Here is a 21,519-nt window from a genome sequence, read left to right as displayed (position 1 = left end):
TGGCCAATTGTGAGTCGCCCTATGGGACCCCCAATCACGGCCGGTTGTGATACAGCCTGGATTTGAACCAGGGTGTCTGGAGTGACACCTCTAGCACTGAGATGCAGTGCCTTAGACTGCTGTGCCACTCGGGAGCCCCCCACCAGGCTTATTTAGACACCAATTCCACAGCGCATACATAATGTACACATGTTAGCATCTGCTTGTCTTAAGACTCAATAAATTCATAACATGAACGTCTCTATTTTTAGATAAAGGACTGATTCTCAATCAGCTCTGTGACTACTGTGCTAAGACTGCACTATAACACAGGCACATTTATTTTGAGACCCATTTTAAGTTGGACAAATCTGCTGCGATGATTGAATCCAGACCTCGGCTGTTGATAGAGATCAACAAACAGACACAGTTAATAGCAATGTAGCAATCTGCCTCAAAATGAGGTATTCTGTGTTTCCGTGAATCATTCATGGGGAAGCTGAAGAGCGAGAGAGAGAGAGAGCGAGAGAGAGAGCGAGAGAGAGAGCGAGAGAGAGAGCGAGAGAGAGAGTGAGAGAGAGAGCGAGGAAGGAAGGAAGGAAGGAAGGAAGGAAGGAAGGAAGGAAGGAAGGAAGGAAGGAAGGAAGGAAGGAAGGAAGGAAGGAAGGAAGGAAGAGAAATAAGTGTGTGGTTTCAACTTCATTCTCTCAGAACAGAGTGAAGAGGCACCAAAGCTGGGGTAGAGGGGGAAAAGCAATCCCCAGTACTAGTCCTGAAGGATTTAGGGCACTCTGTCTTCCATTGGCTTCCCATTGATTAATGATGGGGGATTATTGAGACAGATAGTCATCTGCTGTGCCATAGAGCTAACCCTCTGGCTAATTGAAAGGTAGCTTCATGACCCTGGAGGATTACAGAGCTGCGCTCCTCCAGCCTGAGGCTATGCAGATAGGGGAGCTTGTTTGTGCTGGGTCAGGGCAGTTGCATTTATAAGCCAGGAAAAATGAGGAAAATGACAAAGGCACAAAATGGCAGCGTGTGAGCGGTTACGGCAACGGCAAAGCATTCGGGATTAGACTTTATCATTCAAATTGAAATGCAGCCGCTCACAGGCAAGGCAATCATTGCCCTTTGCTTGGGTCTTTAGACGCCTGGCACGAGAATGCCAAAGCAGGCGTATCGTTCGGTCGTCCTTCGACGTCAAACGGCTGAGGCAGAGTGGAATTGGGGAGGGGGTCTCTCCTGAGAAAGTCAGGTTGCTACTGGAGGTAGGGTTGGTGGAGGACCTGATTGAGAACATGGCCCCAGTTCAGAAGGAAGCACAGGGTGGTTGTTGACATTTGAATGAAAGTCAAACAAAGTCTTCCTGACTAGTAAGTAATGCACTGAACCACACACATTGCTATCAGAAATATATACTCAGATTCTTAGTCAGATGCTCCACGCCTCAGGCTTCATTCAATCATTCATTGTGTTTTGACAAGGAGGTAAAATATATATATTTTTATATACATCTTTAAAATTGACCAACCTTGGACCTCAGCACTCCACCTGACTGGGTTAACTTGCAGAGCTTAAAAGGGATAGTGCAACATTTTGGCGACGAAGCCCTTTTTCTACTTACCCAGAGTCACATGAACTTGATGTGCATGCTAGCTGTTCCAGTAGACTTCTAGTCATTGTTCTAGTTAGCTAAACTACCTTCAACTTCCTCTGCACGCAAACATATAAAAATGGCATCCATGAGTTCATCTGACTCCGGTTAGGTTAAACAAGGGCTTTTCCTCGAATCGCAAAAAAAGAAAAAAACCTCACACTATCCCTTTAAGCTCTGCAAGATAACCCAGTCAGCTGGAGGGCTGGTGTCCAAGGTTTGTACATTTTGCAAGTTATTTGGGGCTAGTTCTTTGGGGTTAGTTCTTTGTAACACACGTCTTCAGGCAAGGTTACTGGGTCACATTGGACTAGCTCTGCAAATGGGCAGATGTTCATGGTAGATATTCTCCAACTTGTTCATTTGTACCTTCCCGCCAGGTTCTCCATGGGGGGCAGACTTAGCCTCTCTCTTGGTGCCACGAGGCAATCTCTGATAAGCCACCGTGGCCATGTGCCTGCTCTCTCCTTATCTCCCTCACAGAGATGAAACCTCACGGTCTGGCAATTCTCACTGCACCCCCTTAACTTCTTGGTGACAGGGGTATTGAGTAGCTTGGATGAATAGGGTGCCCAGAGTGAACTGCCTGCTACTCGGTCCCAGATGCTAATATATGCTTATTATTAGTAGTAAAAGCTTTATTGAAATCTGACACAGCGGTTGCATTAAGAACAAGTTTATCTTTCATTCCATGTAAAACATGTATCTTTCATCAAAGTTTATGATGAGTATTTCTGTTATTTGATGTGGCTCTCTGGAATTTCTCCGGATGTTTTGGAGTAATTTCTGAACATGGCGCCAGTGTAAACTAAGGTTTTTGGATATAAATATGAACTTGATCGAACAAAACTTACATGTATTGTGTAACATTGAGTCCTGGGAGTGTCATCTGATGAAGATCGTCAAAGGTTAGTGATTCATTTGATCTAAATTTCTGCTTTTTGTGACACCTCTCGTCGGTTGGACAATGGCAATGCTTTCTGTGACTAGTTGCTGACCTAACATAATGATATGTTTTGCTTTCGCCGAAAAGCATTTTTGAAAACGGACACTGTGGTTGGATTAATGAGAATCGTATCTTTAAAATGCTGTAAAATACTTATATTGTTGAGGAATTTTAATTATGAGATTTCTATTTTGAATTTGGCACCCTGCACTTTCACTGGCTGTTGGCGAGGTAGGACGCTAGCGTCCCGAACGATCCCAAAGAGGTTAACTTGGCCACAACTGAGGTGGGAAACAAAATCTGCTCAATGGAGATGGATTAATCTAGATATGACAATTTATTAAAAGGGGAACAGTGGCCTCCAGCCAGCCCAGCCCCGAGGAGGACGTCACCGGAACGAAGGCTACAATACAGTAGGCTACTAGCCCCGGGTTTATGTCAGCAGACATTTCAGTGCCAGGATATCCTCGGTCTAGCTTCGTTTATTATTCTGTCCCTGCGGAGGCTTGTGTGTGGGTCCAGCGGATGGCTTGCCTGAGGAAGTGGTGTGTGTGTTCTTCTGATCCCTTCAGAAGCGTTCCCAGTGAACAGCGACAATAACACCATGCACCGAGCCAGCTGGACCACCCACTAAGGAGGGGGGGGGGGGGGGGACTTGGAGAGAAAAGAGGTCGCGACACCCTGCCAGGCCATTGAAAGTTTAGCAGGAGTCATCTCAGAGTTCTAGGGGACTTTTCTGTTATTGTTTTCCCCGGCTCTCCCTCCCTACACGGACAGATCCAGCTGGCGCCTTGTCGACACTAACGCGCCAATCTCTGACACGTGCCCGCTGAGCAAGTGTCGAGCGAGAGAGTGGTGCTTTTTCCTTTCGTCAGCAGAACTCTTGTTATTGTGTTCACTCGGAGGACGTGGGTCACGTGACCGAGCGCGCCTCTTTAAAAACGCAGAGAAGGGACTTTGTGCTCGTCACCCTCGTTACAAACCAAACCTTAAAGGGGTGTTATAAAAGCCCCCCCCCCCATCAGAAGTTAAAGGGAACACAGAGAGAGCTTTTAACAGGATTCATGAGTCAACATTTACAAAAAAGGTAACTGATTGTGTGTGTGCTACAAAGTGGTTTCATTTCAAAGTTGCTTCGTTTCAACTGTGTTCCTGCGCACAAAACTCATCCTGCCATGGGATGAAACAGGGTTCAAAGCCAAGGACAAAGTCAATGGAGGTTGGACCAGGTTGTTTTCCTGGGTACTTGCAAAGATGTGGGGCTGGTGGGAGTGCCAGCCAGCCCTGATACCGTAGTCACAAGGCAACGCTGCCAGCACCAGAGCCTTACTTCTACCCCACCTCCCACACGTTTCAGCAGAGTGCGCCTACAAAGCACCTTTGTTCTCAAAGGCAGACAATTCAAAATCTCTAAAAGGATTCCCACGGATTCTAAATGTAGCTTTCGCGTCGTCTTTGGCGAGAACAAGCTCTAACTGCGTTGGTTCCACTGATCTAAAAAGGCTGCGCCCATTTTGACCAGGCAGAATCCACAATGTAACAAAGTCAAAGCTCGCCAACGGAAGGCTGCTCCGTGTTAATTGGATCAATGTGGGAACGCATGGGCACAGAGAGAGGAGAAACCGCAGCATCTCTCAGAATACATCCATTTGAAAAGGAGGAAAGATCTGTTGAAAGTGCATGCAGAGGAAGAGCGGACTCTTTAATTGAAGGGGGGAAAGACCTACACTCAGGATGTTAGGGGGGAGAAAAGAATACCCGGCAAACTGGCTCACACCAACTGATTTCCCCGCATGAATAAAATAACCCTTCTCAGAACCCCTACGAGCCACACCTTCACCCAGTTACCTGCCCAGCAGATGACAGAGTAAACGTTCATCTCTGACAGTGTAAATGATGGAAAAGACCAGCCTGCAGGAGTTTAGCTCTGATCCCAGTGTGTGTGTGTGTGTGTGTGTGTGTCCACAAATGTTTGTCTGTGTTGCACATATGCTCGTGGGTGGGATTGTATCATTGTGTGTATGTATCATTAAGTAGGAGTAGGGAGGCAGCTGTCACATGCTCAGTGGGTTTGACTCACCGATGACCGCTGTGGTGACCTGGTGCTTGCTCACTCCCAGCCGGTTCTTCACCTCGCAGACGAAGGTGGTGTTCACAGCCTCGTCCACCTTCCGCACGATCAGCTTGTTGGCGTTGATCTGCACCGTGTCAGGCATAGGACCTGACATGCTGTGTGTGGGAGGGAGAGGGGGAGTGAGAGAGAGAGAGGAGAGAGATAAACAATTTTGGAAGAACCACAGCCATATAACCCATTCCTGTTCCATATTTCCCTTCCTAACTCAGAACTTCTACTGGAGGAGCAGGCTGTCGGCTGCAACAACAGTCTATCTATCTAACAGCCATCTGTCTAGCGCCACGAGACGAAACAAAGACCATGTGGTAATAATCAACAAGAGGAGAAAAACAAATTAAATATGGTTTTCTTTTCCATTTAACTGCTGCAGAGATACTTGTGTTCCCCATTAAGAGATAAAAGCAAGCTGCTGGGCCCCAGAGGACAAGCAATATTGGTAATCTAGCAGATCAGAATAGAATTGTTAATTGATTGTTTATGCCCGACTGACTCCTCCTGTTGTCTGGGATAGACAGGGGAGACTTTGTCTCAAGTCACTCTTCCATCTCCGGGTGAATTAAGACCAAAATGGGGAAGGATACTCCAAAAGTCTGGGACAGTCATAAGACGGATACTCCAAAAGTCTGGGACAGTCATAAGACGGATACTTCGTAAATCTGGGACAGTCATAAGATGGATACTCCAAAGGTCTGGGACAGCTATGGGAAGGGATACTCACACTGTCCAAGTGACGGTGGTGGGGGCAGGGTTGCCAGTGGCCTGGCAGGTCAGGACAGCGTCGGTTCGGCCGATGTACCAGTTGTTATCATAGCCCACTATGGACACAGTCGGGGGATCTGAGAAAGGGGAGAGAGAGAGGGGAGAGAGAGAGGGGAAAGAGAGCGGTTACTGCAAGTGAACACTGATTACCTACTGGGGTGCAGGAGTGGAAGAGGTTCTCACAACAAGAGTTGAGATGACTAGGGACTGATGTCTCACGCTAGGTTAAAACAAACACAGACCAGCCCTAACGTGCTTCTGAAATGCAGGTTGTGAACCATGCTTGTGTGATGAATAACCCAACCTTGTCTGAGACCTGAAACATACTGCCTATATTTTTTTAAGTGTTTTTTTTTAATAAGATGGTTATTCAAACAGTTATTTGAGTAATGCCTAGGCTTCGGCTCAGAGGGTTAACATTCTTGTGCCGTGGGTTTCGAAAACCAGTCGTTCACGCTTACACTCGACGGCCAACTTCATGGGGAAGGTCTGGGGCTTGTCCTGGGTGCGCTGGCTGATTATGCAGGTGACCTCCTTGCCGTTGTCCTCTGGCGTGGGCACTATGAGGTACTCGCTCCTCACCGTCACCGTGCCGTCCGGCCCTTTTACGGAGGTGGTGTTTTCAGTGCCACCGACCGCTCCCATCCACTTGATGGTGGCCGCTGGCTTGCTGTCGGCAGCCTCGCACTGGGCCACGACCACTGGTTCGCCGCTGGTGCTGGCTTGGACGACAACGGGAGATGCCGAATTCTTGGGTTTAGCTGAGAGAGAGAAAGAGAGGAGAGATGGGGAGCGAATGCATGAGTGAGTTTTTATTTGTTGTGCACATACAGGAAGTGTGATCCCTCTGAGAGTTGGATAGAAGACAGAGTGCAAGAGAAAGGCAGGGGCGATTCAGCTGGCGAGGATGGAAAGCGGGGCGATCGATGCGACGGCTTAACAAGGTGGGCACATTGGAACTGATGCGTTTCGTGACACCGCATTCATTTGAGGACACCATTAGTCATCGCACCGGAGCCCTCTCTTCGCCGAGTGCAATTAGGGCACAGACTGACAGAAAACAAACACCAGCTGCTCACCAAGCATGACCAGATTGGTGGTGCCTTGCTCATTGCCGCTGGGGTAGGTGGCGTACTCGCAGGTGTACCGCCCGGCGTCGGCCATCTTCAGGCTGGTAATGGTAATGGAGGGGCTTGTCAAGGTGCCTTTGATGAAGCGGACACGCCCAGTGAAGGGAGATTCGGGGAAGCTCTCGCCGTATGTGGGGTGAAAGACGGCAATGTTGTCCCGCTGGCCTTCCGTGGGCTCCCATATCCACGACACCTGCATCCAAGAGGAATGACAAGGAATTAGAGGGTTGCAGGACAGCAGTCAATGCACATAGTGTCTATCCACATGTCCAGTCGATTTCACAGATCCAGAGGTATGATATAGCATACGGAGAGAAAGAACAACAGACACACTGACAACAATTTCAATGCAGAAATGTGTTCATCAATGTTGCAACATTTAAAAAAAAAACTCTAGACAACATCTTCACAGTACTGTTCTCCCTTTGAGGAAATTTCGGAGGGCAATGTTTGTCTTTCTCCGCGCCAAGGCTGACGTGCGCGGCGGGCTCTCTCATCAAGTGAGATCTGGCTACCTGTGTGAGCTTGGTGTTTCCTCCGTCGACAAACTGACAGCGGAGGTCGACCGACTCGGTGGGGTACGCCTCCACCTCCGTCTCCACCCTCACCCGCTGACACGAAGCAGCTGTGGATGGATAGAGAGAGAGAGAGACAGAGAGAGAGAGACAGAGAGAGAGAAATAAGCATTATCAGCCTCTCATTTTCTGGTTTACAGGTTTACAGAACCACCTCCCCTTTCACTACCAGTGAATAGTACAGATTGATCAGTACAGTATGTCGCCAGTCAGCTCGACAAGGGTGGGCAAATAGGGTGACTCAGTCTTAGCGGGTGTGCATCTAACTGTGCCAGCGCTGTGATTGTGAGGAGTGGCTGGGAACAACTCATACTAATACTGAGTGTAGAGTGATTGAGCAATGCATACGTAAGTGACTATGCCTGCCTGCCTGCCTGTCCGCCCGCCCGCCCCCACCCCCCCTCCCGCAGGGAGACAATGGGGCCGGGGCTGTCAAACTAGACCGAGAGAAAAAAACAGCAATCAGCTCAATTTAGAGACTTTCTTTCTCAGGAGCTATTTGGATTGCACCTCATCGCCGCCCCCCTCCCCATCAACATCTTAAATTTTTTATTTATTTTACCTTTATTTAACCAGGTAGGCAAGTTGAGAACAAGTTCTCATTTACAATTGCGACCTGGCCAAGATAAAGCAAAGCAGTTCGACAGATACAACAACACAGAGTTACACATGGAGTAAAACAAACATACAGTCAATAATAAAGTATAAACAAGTCTATATACAATGTGAGCAAATGAGGTGAGATAAGGGAGGTAAAGGCAAAAAAAGGCCTTGGTGGCAAGGTAAATACAATATAGCAAGTAAAACACTGGAATGGTAGTTTTGCAATGGAAGAATGTGCAAAGTAGAAATAAAAATAATGGGGTGCAAAGGAGCAAAATAAATAAATAAATAAAATACAGTTGGGAAAGAGGTAGTTGATAGGGCTAAATTATAGGTGGGCTATGTACAGGTGCAGTAATCTGTGAGCTGCTCTGACAGTTGGTGCTTAAAGCTAGTGAGGGAGATAAGTGTTTCCAGTTTCAGAGATTTTTGTAGTTCGTTCCAGTCATTGGCAGCAGAGAACTGGAAAGAGAGGCGGCCAAAGAAAGAATTGGTTTTGGGGGTGACTAGAGAGATATACCTGCTGGAGCGTGTGCTACAGGTGGGAGATGCTATGGTGACCAGCGAGCTGAGATAAGGGGGGACTTTACCTAGCAGGGTCTTGTAGATGACATGGAGCCAGTGGGTTTGGCGACGAGTATGAAGCGAGGGCCAGCCAACGAGAGCGTACAGGTCGCAATGGTGGGTAGTATATGGGGCTTTGGTGACAAAACGGATTGCACTGTGATAGACTGCATCCAATTTGTTGAGTAGGGTATTGGAGGCTATTTTGTAAATTACATCGCCAAAGTCGAGGATTGGTAGGATGGTCAGTTTTACAAGGGTATGTTTGGCAGCATGAGTGAAGGATGCTTTGTTGCGAAATAGGAAGCCAATTCTAGATTTAACTTTGGATTGGAGATGTTTGATATGGGTCTGGAAGGAGAGTTTACAGTCTAACCAGACACCTAAGTATTTGTAGTTGTCCACGTATTCTAAGTCAGAGCCGTCCAGAGTAGTGATGTTGGACAGGCGGGTGGGTGCAGGTAGCGATTGGTTGAAGAGCATGCATTTAGTTTTACTTGTATTTAAGAGCAATTGGAGGCCACGGAAGGAGAGTTGTATGGCATTGAAGCTTGCCTGGAGGGTTGTTAACAGTGTCCAAAGAAGGGCCGGAAGTATACAGAATGGTGTCGTCTGCGTAGAGGTGGATCAGAGACTCACCAGCAGCAAGAGCGACCTCATTGATGTATACAGAGAAGAGAGTCGGTCCAAGAATTGAACCCTGTGGCACCCCCATAGAGACTGCCAGAGGTCCGGACAACAGACCCTCCGATTTGACACACTGAACTCTATCAGAGAAGTAGTTGGTGAACCAGGCGAGGCAATCATTTGAGAAACCAAGGCTGTTGAGTCTGCCGATGAGGATGTGGTGATTGACAGAGTCGAAAGCCTTGGCCAGATCAATGAATACGGCTGCACAGTAATGTTTCTTATCGATGGCGGTTAAGATATCGTTTAGGACCTTGAGCGTGGCTGAGGTGCACCCATGACCAGCTCTGAAACCAGATTGCATAGCAGAGAAGGTATGGTGAGATTCAAAATGGTCGGTAATCTGTTTGTTGACTTGGCTTTCGATCACTGGGATCAAAATGAACCATCCAGTTTCAGGATATTATTCACAGTGGTGAAAAGCTCTCTCTGTCGCAGGTATAAGTGCCAAACTGGCCACATTGCTGAACGAGAAACAGCCTTTCCAGTTTGGCACTTACAGTGCATTCACAAAGTATTCAGACCCCTTGACTTTTTCCGCATTTTGTTACGTTACAGCCGTATTCTGAAATTGATAAAAAAAAAAAATTTAAATCCTGTTTCCATTGATCGTCTTTAAGATGTTTCTACAACTTGATTGGAGACCACCTGTGGTAAATTCAATTGATTGGACATGATTTGGAAAGGCACACACCTGTCTATATAAAATGTCAAAGTTGACAGTGCATGTCAGAGCAAAAACCAAGCCATGAGGTTGAACAAATTGTCCGTAGAGCTCCGAGACAGGATTGTGTCGAGGCACAGATCTGGGGAAGTGTACCAAAACATTTCTGCAGCATTGAAGGTGCATGAACACAGTGGTCTCCATCATTCTTAAATGAAAGAAGTTTGGAAACACCAAGACTCTTCCTAGACCTGGCCGTGCGGCCAAACTGAGCAATCTGGGGAGAAGGGCCTTGGTTAGGGAGGTGACCAAGAACCCGATGGTCACTCTGACAGAGCTCCAGAGTTCCTCTGTGGAGATGTTGTCCTTCTGGAAGTTTCTCACCTTCTCTGCAGCACTCCACCAATCAGGCCTTTATGAAGCCACTCCTCAGTAAAAAAGGCACATGACAGCCCGCTTGGAGTTTGCCAAAAGGCACCTAAAGGACTCTGACCACGAGAAACAAGATGCACCGAACGCACTGTATACCTGCATCATCACACCAGACTATTGTTTATAAGTATCGAAATAGAAGCCTCTGACTCACACAATTACCACCCAGCTCATTTCCTGTTAATGGCTTTCTATGATTTCCAGTAAACTGATTTCCTTGTACGTCAGCCTTTTAGATAAACAAGGTATAACTACTGTGAATCTTTAAAAACATATATATAAAAAATTAAAAAAAAGTTTAACCCAGCGAGATGACGTTGCAGGCAAGTAAACACAGTGGGTCCATTTCGACAACGACTACGAGCGTTGAAGTGCGAGGCTCAACTTCTCAGCCGTTTTGATCCTGTAGCTACCACACTGTAGCAGCGTGGAGTGCAGCCGTGTACGGGCGCAGATACTCTGTGCGACAGTGTGAGAGCCAAGTCTTGCATCGCGCTCATCTCAATATCTGTGGTGCCGCTCGTTGCAACGTCATCTCGCCGAGTCTACCTTTGAGCATGCTCAGCGGTGCTGTGCATGAAAGACCCGGCATGGGCATCGCCTTGAACCGGTGCCTTCTGCAGGCTAAGCTAAGATGAATACGTGGAGGCAGGTTAAGATTCTCTACGTCTTTCGTTCAAAAGCACTTCAGTGTGAGCTTGGAGATGGCAACCACAGGAGTTCCTTTGAAAAACAATGACTTCCAGCGTCAACAGAAAGCGGGTATTAGATCTGAGTGAGCGCACTGTCACGAAGGAGAGCTGTGCTTCAGTTCAATACGGGCTGACAGACATATGTAGAAGACCAGAGAAAGCCCAAATCATTAGGCCCGGCTTCTTACTGGGCAGTATTGACCGTCATATCATGAAAAAGGTGTTATTCTATAGTCCTGTTATCAAGTCTACTGCGTTCATGTAGACATTCTTTCTCAGAAATATTCCTTGATCATTACTGCATTAGTCAGGAATCATCAGGGATCATTAACATCACTAGGCAAACGGGAGTGAGCGATAGCCTATTGTCACATGGCTCATTTAACAGGCAGACTTGAGCCTATGGAATACACGCAGAGCCAACGTCACATGCATCTTCCGGCTTGTAAAGCAGCAGTGAGCAGGAAAGAAAAAATAATTACCACCTCAACCATAATCAGTGGTGTTATCCACACTGGGCCAATTACAGATTTCACGCATGTACGTCTCCCCTGCTGCCTGATGGCTTTTACTAACGCTCACCTCGTATGTACAGTATTTGGCAATGTTGGCCAAAGTGAAATGTGGTTAAGAGAAAAAGCTGTGGAAATGAGAAAAATTATTTGAGGAAGCTTCACGACCTGGAGTCCGGCTCATTTAAAAGGCTTGGTCGGTTCTGTACGCGGAGCACCCTTGACATTTAACAACCCGAACAAGCAAAAATATAGTTAGTCAAGCGCATAGGCGTAATTACCGATATTTCTGCCAGAACGATGTGAAAATGGCAAGTGGGGAAGGCATTCAAATTAATAACAAGGGTTCAGGGAGGAGGCGCTCTGCTGGAAGCACTTGAAGAGCCGTGTTATTTCAGGCTTGATTGGAGACAGAAGAACAGGTACGGGTTCTGGCTGAGTTGTCAGGCAGCCAAAATGAAGAGGGAGAGAGAGAGAGAAGAAGAGAAGAAAGATGGAAAGGGAGGGAGAACGAGGGAAAGAGGGAGAACGAGGATAAGGGGAAGAAAGACAAAGGGAGGGAGGGAGCAACAGAATGAGGGAGAGAGAGAGAAATAGAGATCGAGGGAGGGAAAGAGAGAGGGGGGGAGGAGAGAGAGAAGGGGGGGAGGAGAGGGGGGGGGGAGAGGGGGAGAGAGGGGGGGGGGGGAGAGAGGGGGGGAGAGGGGGGGAGAGAGAGAGAAAGAAATGGAGATGAGGAGAGAGAGACAGCCAAGGCCTGCAGAGGCGGTACTAGAGGAGGGTGGAGGGCATAGGCGCAGAGAAACTACAGAGTGAGCTGAGAGAATGGGTGAGTTGCATGTGGGCACTGTTATTTTTCTTCTCTCTTTTTTTTTTTTTAAACACCAAAATAGATGAAAAACGAAAGCAGGAAAGAGGATAGAGTGCTGCTGTGTACTTTAGCCCAGAATATGTCGAACACGAAATGAGTCGAAAGCAAAGGCACTTTTCCCACCCGCCACTCTTTATGTGACTGACCCCTGTGATGAGCGTTGGTACAGTGATGCCATCTCTGCCATATTAAAGCAGACCTCCGGTGAGCCGGCCCCCATTCACCCCCCCCCCCCCACATCTGAATCCATTAGCTTTGCAGGTACACTGATCACAGCCAAATGGGCCACGCTAGAGGATTAGGCCCTGGCAGCTATGGTCTCCCTCGGTCCTTCCACTCACCTTGGTATCCCTCTCTTCTATACAAACACACAAGGCACACCTTAACATGGGCAGAGCACAAACTCAACACACACCGTGCAGGGACAAAGACACACCTCGCAAAGATAGACACGGACACGCACTCAGAGTGCCTCCAGCTGTTTCCCCCGGACTCTCCTGTCGATCGGACAGACACTAAGCAGACTGATCCTCTCAACTCTACTGCCGGCGAGCTCTCTCGCTCTCCAATTCTCCCTTTCTCTCCCGCTCTACCTCCCTTCTGTTCAGCCCCTCCGCTCCCCCTCGTTCTCTCTTCATCTCAAGGTCAAAGTAGCGCTCTCTTCTCTGCATTCCCCAATCCCTCAGTCCCCATCTCTCTCTCTCTCTCATCTCCACCACTTTGCTCCATGTCAGTGTGCCCCTCTTCATCCTCCGCGTTTCTTCCTTTTATCTCCCAGGGTCTCAAGTCGTCTCCCTTTACCTCCAATGCCGTTCATTCCCTCTTAAGCCTCTCTCCTGCTTGTACACACCGACTCACTTTCTCCCCTCTCTTTGTGCCTTGTTAATTTTTCTATTCCGCCCGACTGTCCTTGTAAAAGGGAGGATGGTGATATGTATGGAGTGTGTGCACAAGCTATATAAAGAGAAAATGAAAAAGATTCAATGTGTGTGTGTGTGTGTGTGTGTGTGTGTGTGTGAGAGAGAGAGAACTGGCGATTGCAAGATCTGCATAGCATACAGTGTGTTCCACTCGGAGTGAATCCTCCTCCCAGAGGACCCAGAATGGTTCAGTAGCCATGCATCACGTCTGTGGAACGTCTCTCCAACCAACACGGCTACAGCTCTACTCCCCAGCCCTCCTGTGATAAATGTATATGTGGGCCCTCAGCGCTCCCTCTCACAAACCTGCTAACATACCCCCCCAAACACAGCCTATCTACATACAGACAGGAAACAAGAGATAGTCATTTGGCTAGAGAGACACGCTTATCAAACATGCATGAATGTGGACGTAGGATATGTACGTCTTCGTACTTCTATATACAATTATTTGATCATTCCTCTTCACAAAAGCCCAAAACACAGCCCTGCAGCCTTGGCGCTCCATTCTGCCCAGTTAATAATTAATCTGTCTGGTTAAGAGGAGAGAGCGCTCCCTCTTAAATTATTGACAAGCAACATCTACACTGCACCTGACCAAGGGGAGGAGGACTAAACAGATGGGGAGGAGGAGAGGGTGAGGGTGCGGCAGGAATGAAATGAGAGAGAGAGAGAGAAGGGGGGGGGGGGGTATAGGTGGATTGGGGGAGTATGCCGAGTTTCCCTATTATTTCAAAGCCTCGTCGATGCCTTGTTGCCACGGACTCCACTGCTTCGGTCACCGGGGGCCGCAATATTCATTTGAGAGCCATTAGAGTCAGGGGCTTGTCTGCCGGCACACAGCACAGGAAGTTAATGAGTGAATGGAACAGAGGCAGCGCAGGGTGAACGTCAGCTGACAGAGAAAAGCACTTAAGGTGAATTAAGTCCAGTTACACAGCGTTGCGCCAGGTGACTTTGTCACACGTCAACGATCGTCTCTATTTAGAGTGGTCAACGACAAGCCCGACCCCGCCCACGTAAATGTCTTTGATCGAGGTCTGTTGAAAGAATGGACGTCACGCCTTCCTTACGTCCTTGCAACAAATACGAAAGGGAAAAGATATGTAGGAGCTGGAGAAATGGGAAGGGAGAAGTCCTTTGTGCACATTTGACATTGTTTGGACAATGCCTTTTTTTTCCCCTGTGGTGGGATGAACCCAGATATTCCCTATTACCACATGTCAAAGCCATAAAGAAAAGCCACACCACCACAATTACAGGGCTCCCACACCGGTTCCTTTGCCAGAAATACCAGACTATGGGCTCCAAGTCCCACAATCCATCCAAAAATGACACTTCCCAGAATTCCACCTTGGCTTTACATGATTTTCAATTAAGAAAAAGGAGGAGAAAAAAAAGACATTGTATTGTCACATACACTGGATAGGTTAAGTGAAATGTGTTGTTTTAACGAGTGTTTGTCAACTACGGCAGTGTTTCCCAAACTCGGTCCTGGGGACCCCAAAGGGTGCACGTTTTGGGTTCTCATCAAGCTTTGATGATTTGAAAATCAGCCGTGTAGCTCTAGGGCAAAAACAAAAACGTGTATCCCTTGGGGACTGAGTTTGCGACATGTTTCTCTACAGGCTGCCGTGAAATGTATATCTGTGTATGTATACGTGTATGTATACGTGAAATGTATATCTGTCACGTGCCGGAGCAAAGAACTATCTGGATAGGGATTAAAATCAGCGTTTTAGAAGGGTATTTATTCCTGAATCTACATTTAATCTTATAACTAGAAATATGGTGAATAATAAACTCGCTTTGCGAGGGTGAGAAACAGAACAGGGTAGGGGAAGGTTGGGTGGGGGTTGGGCTCCATTTACAGTCAATCATCACATTAAGAAAACCACCCAGGAGGAGAAACGTTGAACTACATTAAGGGCAAGAGACTTATCCACTCGAATGAAAATAGGCAGCTTAACCCAAGTACAGTTGAAGTTGGAAGTTTACATACACCTTAGCCAAATACATTTTAACTCAGTTTTACCACAATTCCTGACATTTAATCCAGGTAAAAAATCCCTGTCTTAGGTCAGTTAGGATCACCACTTTATTTTAAGAAAGTGAAATGTCAGAATAATAGTAGAGATAATTATTTATTTCAGCTTTTATTTCTTTCATCACATTCCCAGTGGGTCAGAAGTTTAAATACACTCAATTAGTATTTGGTAGCATTGCCTTTAAAAATTGTTTAACTTGGGTCAAATGTTTCTGGTAGCCTTCCACAAGCTTCCCACAATAAACTGGGTGATTTTTGGCCCATTCCTCCTAACAGAGCTGGTGTAACTGAGTCAGGTTTGTAGGCCTACTTGCTCGCACACGCTTTTTCAGTTCTGCCCACACATTTTCTATAGGATTGAGGTCAGGGCTTTGTGATGGCCACTCCAATACCTTGACTTTGTTGTCCTTAGGCCATTGTGCCACAACTTTGGAAGTATGCTTGGGGTCATCGTCCATTTGGAAGACCCATTTGTGACCAAGCTTTATCTTCCTGTTTTGAGATGTTGCTTCAATATATCCACAATTTTCCTGCCTCGTGATGCCATCTATTTTGTGATGTGCACCAATCCCTTCTGCAGCAAAGCAGCCCCACAACATGATGCTGCCACCCCCTCCAATTGACTAAAATTATGTCAATTAGCCTATCAGAAGCTTCTAAAGCCATGACATCATTTTCTGTCATTTTCCAAGCTGTTTAAAGGCACAGTCAACTTATGTATGTAAACTTCTGACTCACTGAAATTGTGATAAGTGAAATAATCTGTTTGTAAACAATTATTGGAACAATTACTTGCGTCATGCACAAAGTAACCGACTTGCCAAAACTATAGTTTGTTAACAAGAAATTTGTGGAGTGGTTGAAAAATGAGTTTTAATGACTCCAACCTAAATGTATGTAAACTTCCGACTTCAACTGTATATATATTACAGACCGATCACTCTTCTGAACACAGATGAAAAGATCCTGGGAAAGGTTCATGTAAATACATTTGAGGAAGGTCCTTGGAGGAATAATTAGTCCTGCTCAGACTGGGTTTATTTCATACTGCATTGTTACAGTTCAGCCAGTAAGCCATTAAAAACGGGTGATTAACATACTGCGGGGTTGTTCTAGACTCATCCGCTCAATTGCCTGGTTATTGATTTTGTACAGTGGTCTTATCTGGTAGCCTCTGTAAACTGTAGTACTCCATGGGGGGGGGGTCTTATTTTACCTTTATTTATTTTACCTTTATTTAACTAGGCAAGTCAGTTAAGAACAAATTCTTATTTTCAATGACAGCCTGGGTTAACTGCCTGTTCAGGGGCAGAATGACAGATTTGTACCTTGTCAGCTCGGGGGTTTGAACTTACAACCTTCCAGATACTAGTCCAAGTCTAGTCTAGTCTAACCACTAGGCTACCCTGCCACCCCAATAACAGCGAGGAATAACAGCGTGAACCACCGAGGACAGAATACCCCGCACCGCAGATGTTGGCCTAAGCGGGCACAAAATGCAGCTCAAATATTGCGCAATTGCTTTCTTTCTCTCCCCCCCCCCCCCACCCCAACCTAGCATAGTAGTGGGTGGGAGGCCATCAACGGCTTGTAAACGATGTGGATTCAAATAGCAGCTGATTCACTCCAGGCACTGGGCTAGCCCTAATGAAGATACTTTCCCTGTTTTGCTCCAGTCAACCCTCAACTGCTTGAAATGATGATGATACCATCGGTTAGTTAGCTGAACACCAGGAAACTACTGTATTGGCACACTACGACCCTGAATGGGAGGCAACATGCAGCGAGTGCACTACTCAACGGAAACGACCTCCGTTTCAACTCCAGACGGCAGTCAACGGCCGCACACCATTTTCTGCCAATATAGCAAACCTGACATGCACTGCCCAGTGTTTTCATCGACGCGCCTTAGGTATAGATTTGGTGACGTTAGATATTTAGAACCGCAGCAAGGACATTGTCGTGAGGGTAAAACAGCGGTTCAGGAGTTCAGTTGCGTCAGAGCCAACCTGGTAGAGGTTTCTCTCGGCCGTGTGTCAGGAGTTTTCACTCTGGGCCGGTAAATCACAAACACGCGGGCCGTGAAATAATGCCGGCTTTGTGATTTAAGTCCTCAAATTAGGGGTCTTGCTGCTTTTAGCCCTATTTGGCGATTCACACCGATTAAAAAAAATACAATAAAAAAAATCTCTGGCTCCTGGGCTGGGGCCGGGCTGCTCTCTCTCCCGTTGATTACATTCATATCTGGCTATGCTCTGATCCCTGGATTTCCCGGATCGGGGGACAATCTGTCAGGTTGGGAAAAAAAACATAACAGGAGAAATCTAATTAAATAGCATCAGTTCCTTGGGCTAAAATATACTCCTCGTGTCGAGCACCTGTGAACGAGACGGTAGAAGTGTCCTTTTCACCTCGACTCCAATAAAACAGACGCGACTGGCAGGTCATAAAGCTGCAGTCACTTCTTCCTCAATAAAAGGACAGATGTGATTGCTTAGATCACCGTGGCCAAGGTCCCTGGATGTCACAGTCCAGCTGATCACACTATGCACCTAAATGAGGTGGGGCGTCAAGAGTCCATTAATTCAGTTTTGGTTTCTGGTGACTCTCTGGCCACAACAAACGTCTTAACTTTCGTCTCAGTTCCATCTGTATAGCAATCCTAAACTCTCTCTCTCTCTCACACACACACACACACAGACACAGACGAGATATTGTACCAGTGCCCTTCAATCAAAACATATCAAAATGTCCTTGGGGGAGATTAGTCTGGACGAGAGACTGTTCAAATCCCTCCCCTCTCTCGGCAACAATATCAATATTTTCATGACTCAATCAAGCCAACCGTAAACAAGTCGTAAACAGAAGGTAATTGGATCCCCAACCCAGATCCTGATTTCCAGGAACGCGTGGTCGTCAGGGAGATGTGATGGAGTCAGTGTGGACGAGGAGAAGCAGCTGTGAAGCTGAACAACAGCTGTTCTTTCTCAGTCACACATCTGGTGACAGCCCGCTCATCACAGAGCAGACAGACTGCCATGGGTGGGTGGATGGGGGGGGGGACAGACTCTAGGCATGTAGGCCTATACAAGGATGGATAATCGCATATTAAATTTAACATATTTGGAAAGCTATTATTCTATCCTCAACAGCAATGACGAAGATATGCCTTCACATACAGATGATCACGTGTGAGTACAGAATCCGAGGTCGGGCAGTTTGACAGTGTCGATATGCCGACCAGTGAAACTAGCGTACGAGGATGAAGAACGACTCTTAAAATGTACAAGACTACAGGTTTGAATGGAGAGCTGGTAGGTATGCTTCGACAACATTCTAATTCTAAACAGGCTTCTCCCCAGGAAACCTTATCACTTGCTAAGCCCCCCCGCCTCCCTTCAGTCCCATCCACTGCGTCTTTCAGTCTGTCCTTCCTCTTGGTCACTTGCTTTCGTGTTTCCCCCTCTCTCGACACCACATCAGTCTCCACCTCAAAAGACAAAACAGGAAATAACCCGCCAAGTCTGGAGAATAGCCATCCATCTGCATTTCCTTTAACACCTTGCCAAGCCTCTGTCACAGCACAGATAAGGCATGCAAAGCGATCATAAACGTGACAGACGCACGCACAAACAGAATAACAAGGTTATATGGTTGCTCAAACCATATACCCACCGGACAGTTTATTAGGTACACCACCCCGTTCAACGAAAATGAATCGCTCCTACAGACAGTGAGTCACGTGGCTGTGGCTTGCTATATAAAGCAGGCAGACAGGCCTGTTTACTGTTTAACTTTAACGTTAGAATGGGCAAAACAAGTGACCTAAACGACTGAGTGTGGTATGATCATTGGTGCCAGGCGTGCAGGATCCAGTACCTCCGAAACAGACAACCCTGCTGGGCTTTTTACGCACGACAGTGTCTAGGGTTTACAGAGAATGATTGGACAAACAGAACATCCAGTCAATGGCAGTCCTGTGGGCGAAAACAGCTCGTTGATGAGAGGTCGAGGGAGAATGGCAAGAATCGTGCTAGATAAGAGGCAGGCCACAGACAGACAAATAACGGCACAGTACAACAGTGGTGTGCAGAACGGCATCTCAGAACGCACGCGGTCCTTGTCACGGATAGGCTATTGCAGCAGACAACACCGGGTTCCACTCCTATCAGCTACAAAACAAGAAGAAGCGGCTCCAGTGGGCACGCAATCACCAACACTGGACAACTGAGGAGTAGGAAAACGTTGCCTGGTCCAACAAATCCCGGCCCATGTTGCGTCATGCTGATGGCAGAGTCAGGATTTGGCGTAAGCAGCATGAGTCCATGGCCCCATCCTGCCTGGTGTCAACGGTACAGGCGGTCGGCGGTGGTGTAGCGCCGTCCAATCTGCAGCAACTGCGTGATGCCATCACGTCAGCATGGACCAACATCCCTGTGGATCGTTTCCGACCTATAATACATTCCCCGGACCCGGCACTAGATGGGTGTACCTAATAAACTGGCCGGTAAGTGTACTCAGTCACTGTGGTCTACCAAGGTCTTTACCCGGTCTGATTTTAAACATAAACATCCTCCTATAAAAATACCAGTGAAGCGGTGCTCTCCACATTCACCCACCTTTTTTTGGGTAAATGCGCCCTGCGTGGGTATCAGTTTACAGAGTCAATGGAACTTGACCCCTTTTCATGTAGCAGCATGTTTCACCACTATGACGGTGGGACTGATTCCTCACATTCATCAAAAACCCGGGCAGAAAGAAAAAGACCACTAAAACAAACTGGTCAGGAAACTCAGGCGGGTCTATTTTCTGTGTGGTCTAACATGCTAGTCTGGCCAAGGTCTGTGAGCTGAGCAAATGGCCGCACGCCGCGGGGTGGTCTTCACCAGAGGAAATGCCCCTGAAGCGAAAAATGGTGTTTTGTTATTCTCCCGGTTTTATCTTGGTGTGTTTATTTGGTAACCGAGGTCCACGCCGAACAACTGAGCCGTCCCTCTACCCACTCAGCACTCTACCCTAACTCAATGGGCAGCTGCACAGAATCCTTGCGTCACCTGACTCACGGATAGAGATGCACAGGGTGTGTGGAGTCTATCCATTTCACTGTCAGCTGGATCAGTAGCTCTGCACCGATACAGCTCAATTCAATTCTAACCAATGAGGGCTGTAGAAGAACCCTTGCATCATTTTAATTTACTGATGTCGATTCACAGGGCGTTTGAGTCCATCCGTTTCAGTGTCAGATCAGTACATCTGAACAGATTGCCGCTCAGTTCCGACGATGCGAAACAGCCTCCGACTCTCCCCACTGGCTTCTGTGGAAATCTCCCACGCCAGGCCTCCCCATTCATCATCACCCCAGTCTCGCCCCTCTCTGATGTGCTCTCCCAGAGTACAGACCTTCATCACTTCAGCTCATTAAGGAGAACCGAAGACACCTTCCCTGTCAGCTTAGCACTCCCCCCTCCCCCGGTCTTCGATTACATTACTTATGAGGCCACCCCACCTCTCTGCCTTCTGTTCCGCCCTCCGTCTCAGTGACAGATCATCTCCTCTGTTAAGGCAGTACAATTCCCTCCATTATCTCTCCCTTCTCCGACTACTTCCTTCCGTCTGCTGCGGTCGTTTCGCTCTTTCCTGCTGTTCTTACTCGCTGTTAGCATTCACCCCATTCTGGTTCTTCACGCAGCTCCCTCCACCTCTTTCTTTTCCCTCCATTTCCTCTCCTCTGATTTCTTCCTGTCAGATCTCCCTATTCATCAACACCTGTGTGTCGTTATCCCAGTGGGTAAATAGAGGCAGATTGCCCGACTGTTTTCCCTATGCACAGTTTCGAATTCAGCCGAGCATCCTCCGAGCCAAACCTGCACCCCAGTATGAAGCGCCGTACTTCTGATTCCGGGTCAGCTGTTATGGACACCTCGTCAGGAGGATGCCTGTGTGGCGAAACAAGGCCTCCGCTCGGGCTCCCGGTGTGATCGCTAATTAGGCGCACGCCAGCGTCAGCCTGTTCCTGTTCCTGTTAACTCCAGCACGGTCCCCCCCTACAGTGTCCCCGGAGTGTAGGTACTGTCTAATGAAGTCCTGTAGCCATCACGGCTAATGGAGCCGTCACAATGCTTATTCCAACAGTGCCGGAGCATGGACCCTCTCCAGCATTCGCTGCCTTAGCCGATGGGAGGCGGCACCGCGGCACAGCTTATCTGGCAGACGACTAGAGTGACAAAGATCCAGAGTGACAGTCTGTGTGCGAGTGTGTCTGTCGGGGTCAATGGCAGCGGTGTCACAGGAGATTCGTAGCGATATGATGACACATTAGCCCACATTTGTTCTGGAAGGAAGGAGTGTCC

General features: G+C 47.5%; 1 protein-coding gene across 2 annotated transcripts in view; it reads right to left on the bottom strand.

The window, feature by feature from the left end:
- LOC139392233 (poliovirus receptor-like) overlaps positions 1-21,519 on the bottom strand; it is an 80,356-nt gene that overhangs the window by 48,598 nt on the left and 10,239 nt on the right. For both annotated transcript variants that reach the window (XM_071140072.1, XM_071140071.1), the window contains exons 2-6: positions 7,118-7,227; positions 6,552-6,795; positions 5,934-6,233; positions 5,432-5,549; positions 4,660-4,808 (exon numbers count right to left, since the gene is read on the bottom strand). In XM_071140072.1, coding sequence (XP_070996173.1) covers positions 4,660-4,808; positions 5,432-5,549; positions 5,934-6,233; positions 6,552-6,795; positions 7,118-7,227 — 921 coding nt within the window. The remainder of the gene's footprint in view (positions 1-4,659; positions 4,809-5,431; positions 5,550-5,933; positions 6,234-6,551; positions 6,796-7,117; positions 7,228-21,519) is intronic.

Source organism: Oncorhynchus clarkii, chromosome 32, assembly GCF_045791955.1.
Source record: "Oncorhynchus clarkii lewisi isolate Uvic-CL-2024 chromosome 32, UVic_Ocla_1.0, whole genome shotgun sequence".
Taxonomy (NCBI): Eukaryota; Metazoa; Chordata; class Actinopteri; order Salmoniformes; family Salmonidae; genus Oncorhynchus; species Oncorhynchus clarkii.
The sequence above is the reverse complement of the archived record's forward strand: the minus strand, read 5'-3'. Positions and strand labels throughout refer to the sequence as shown.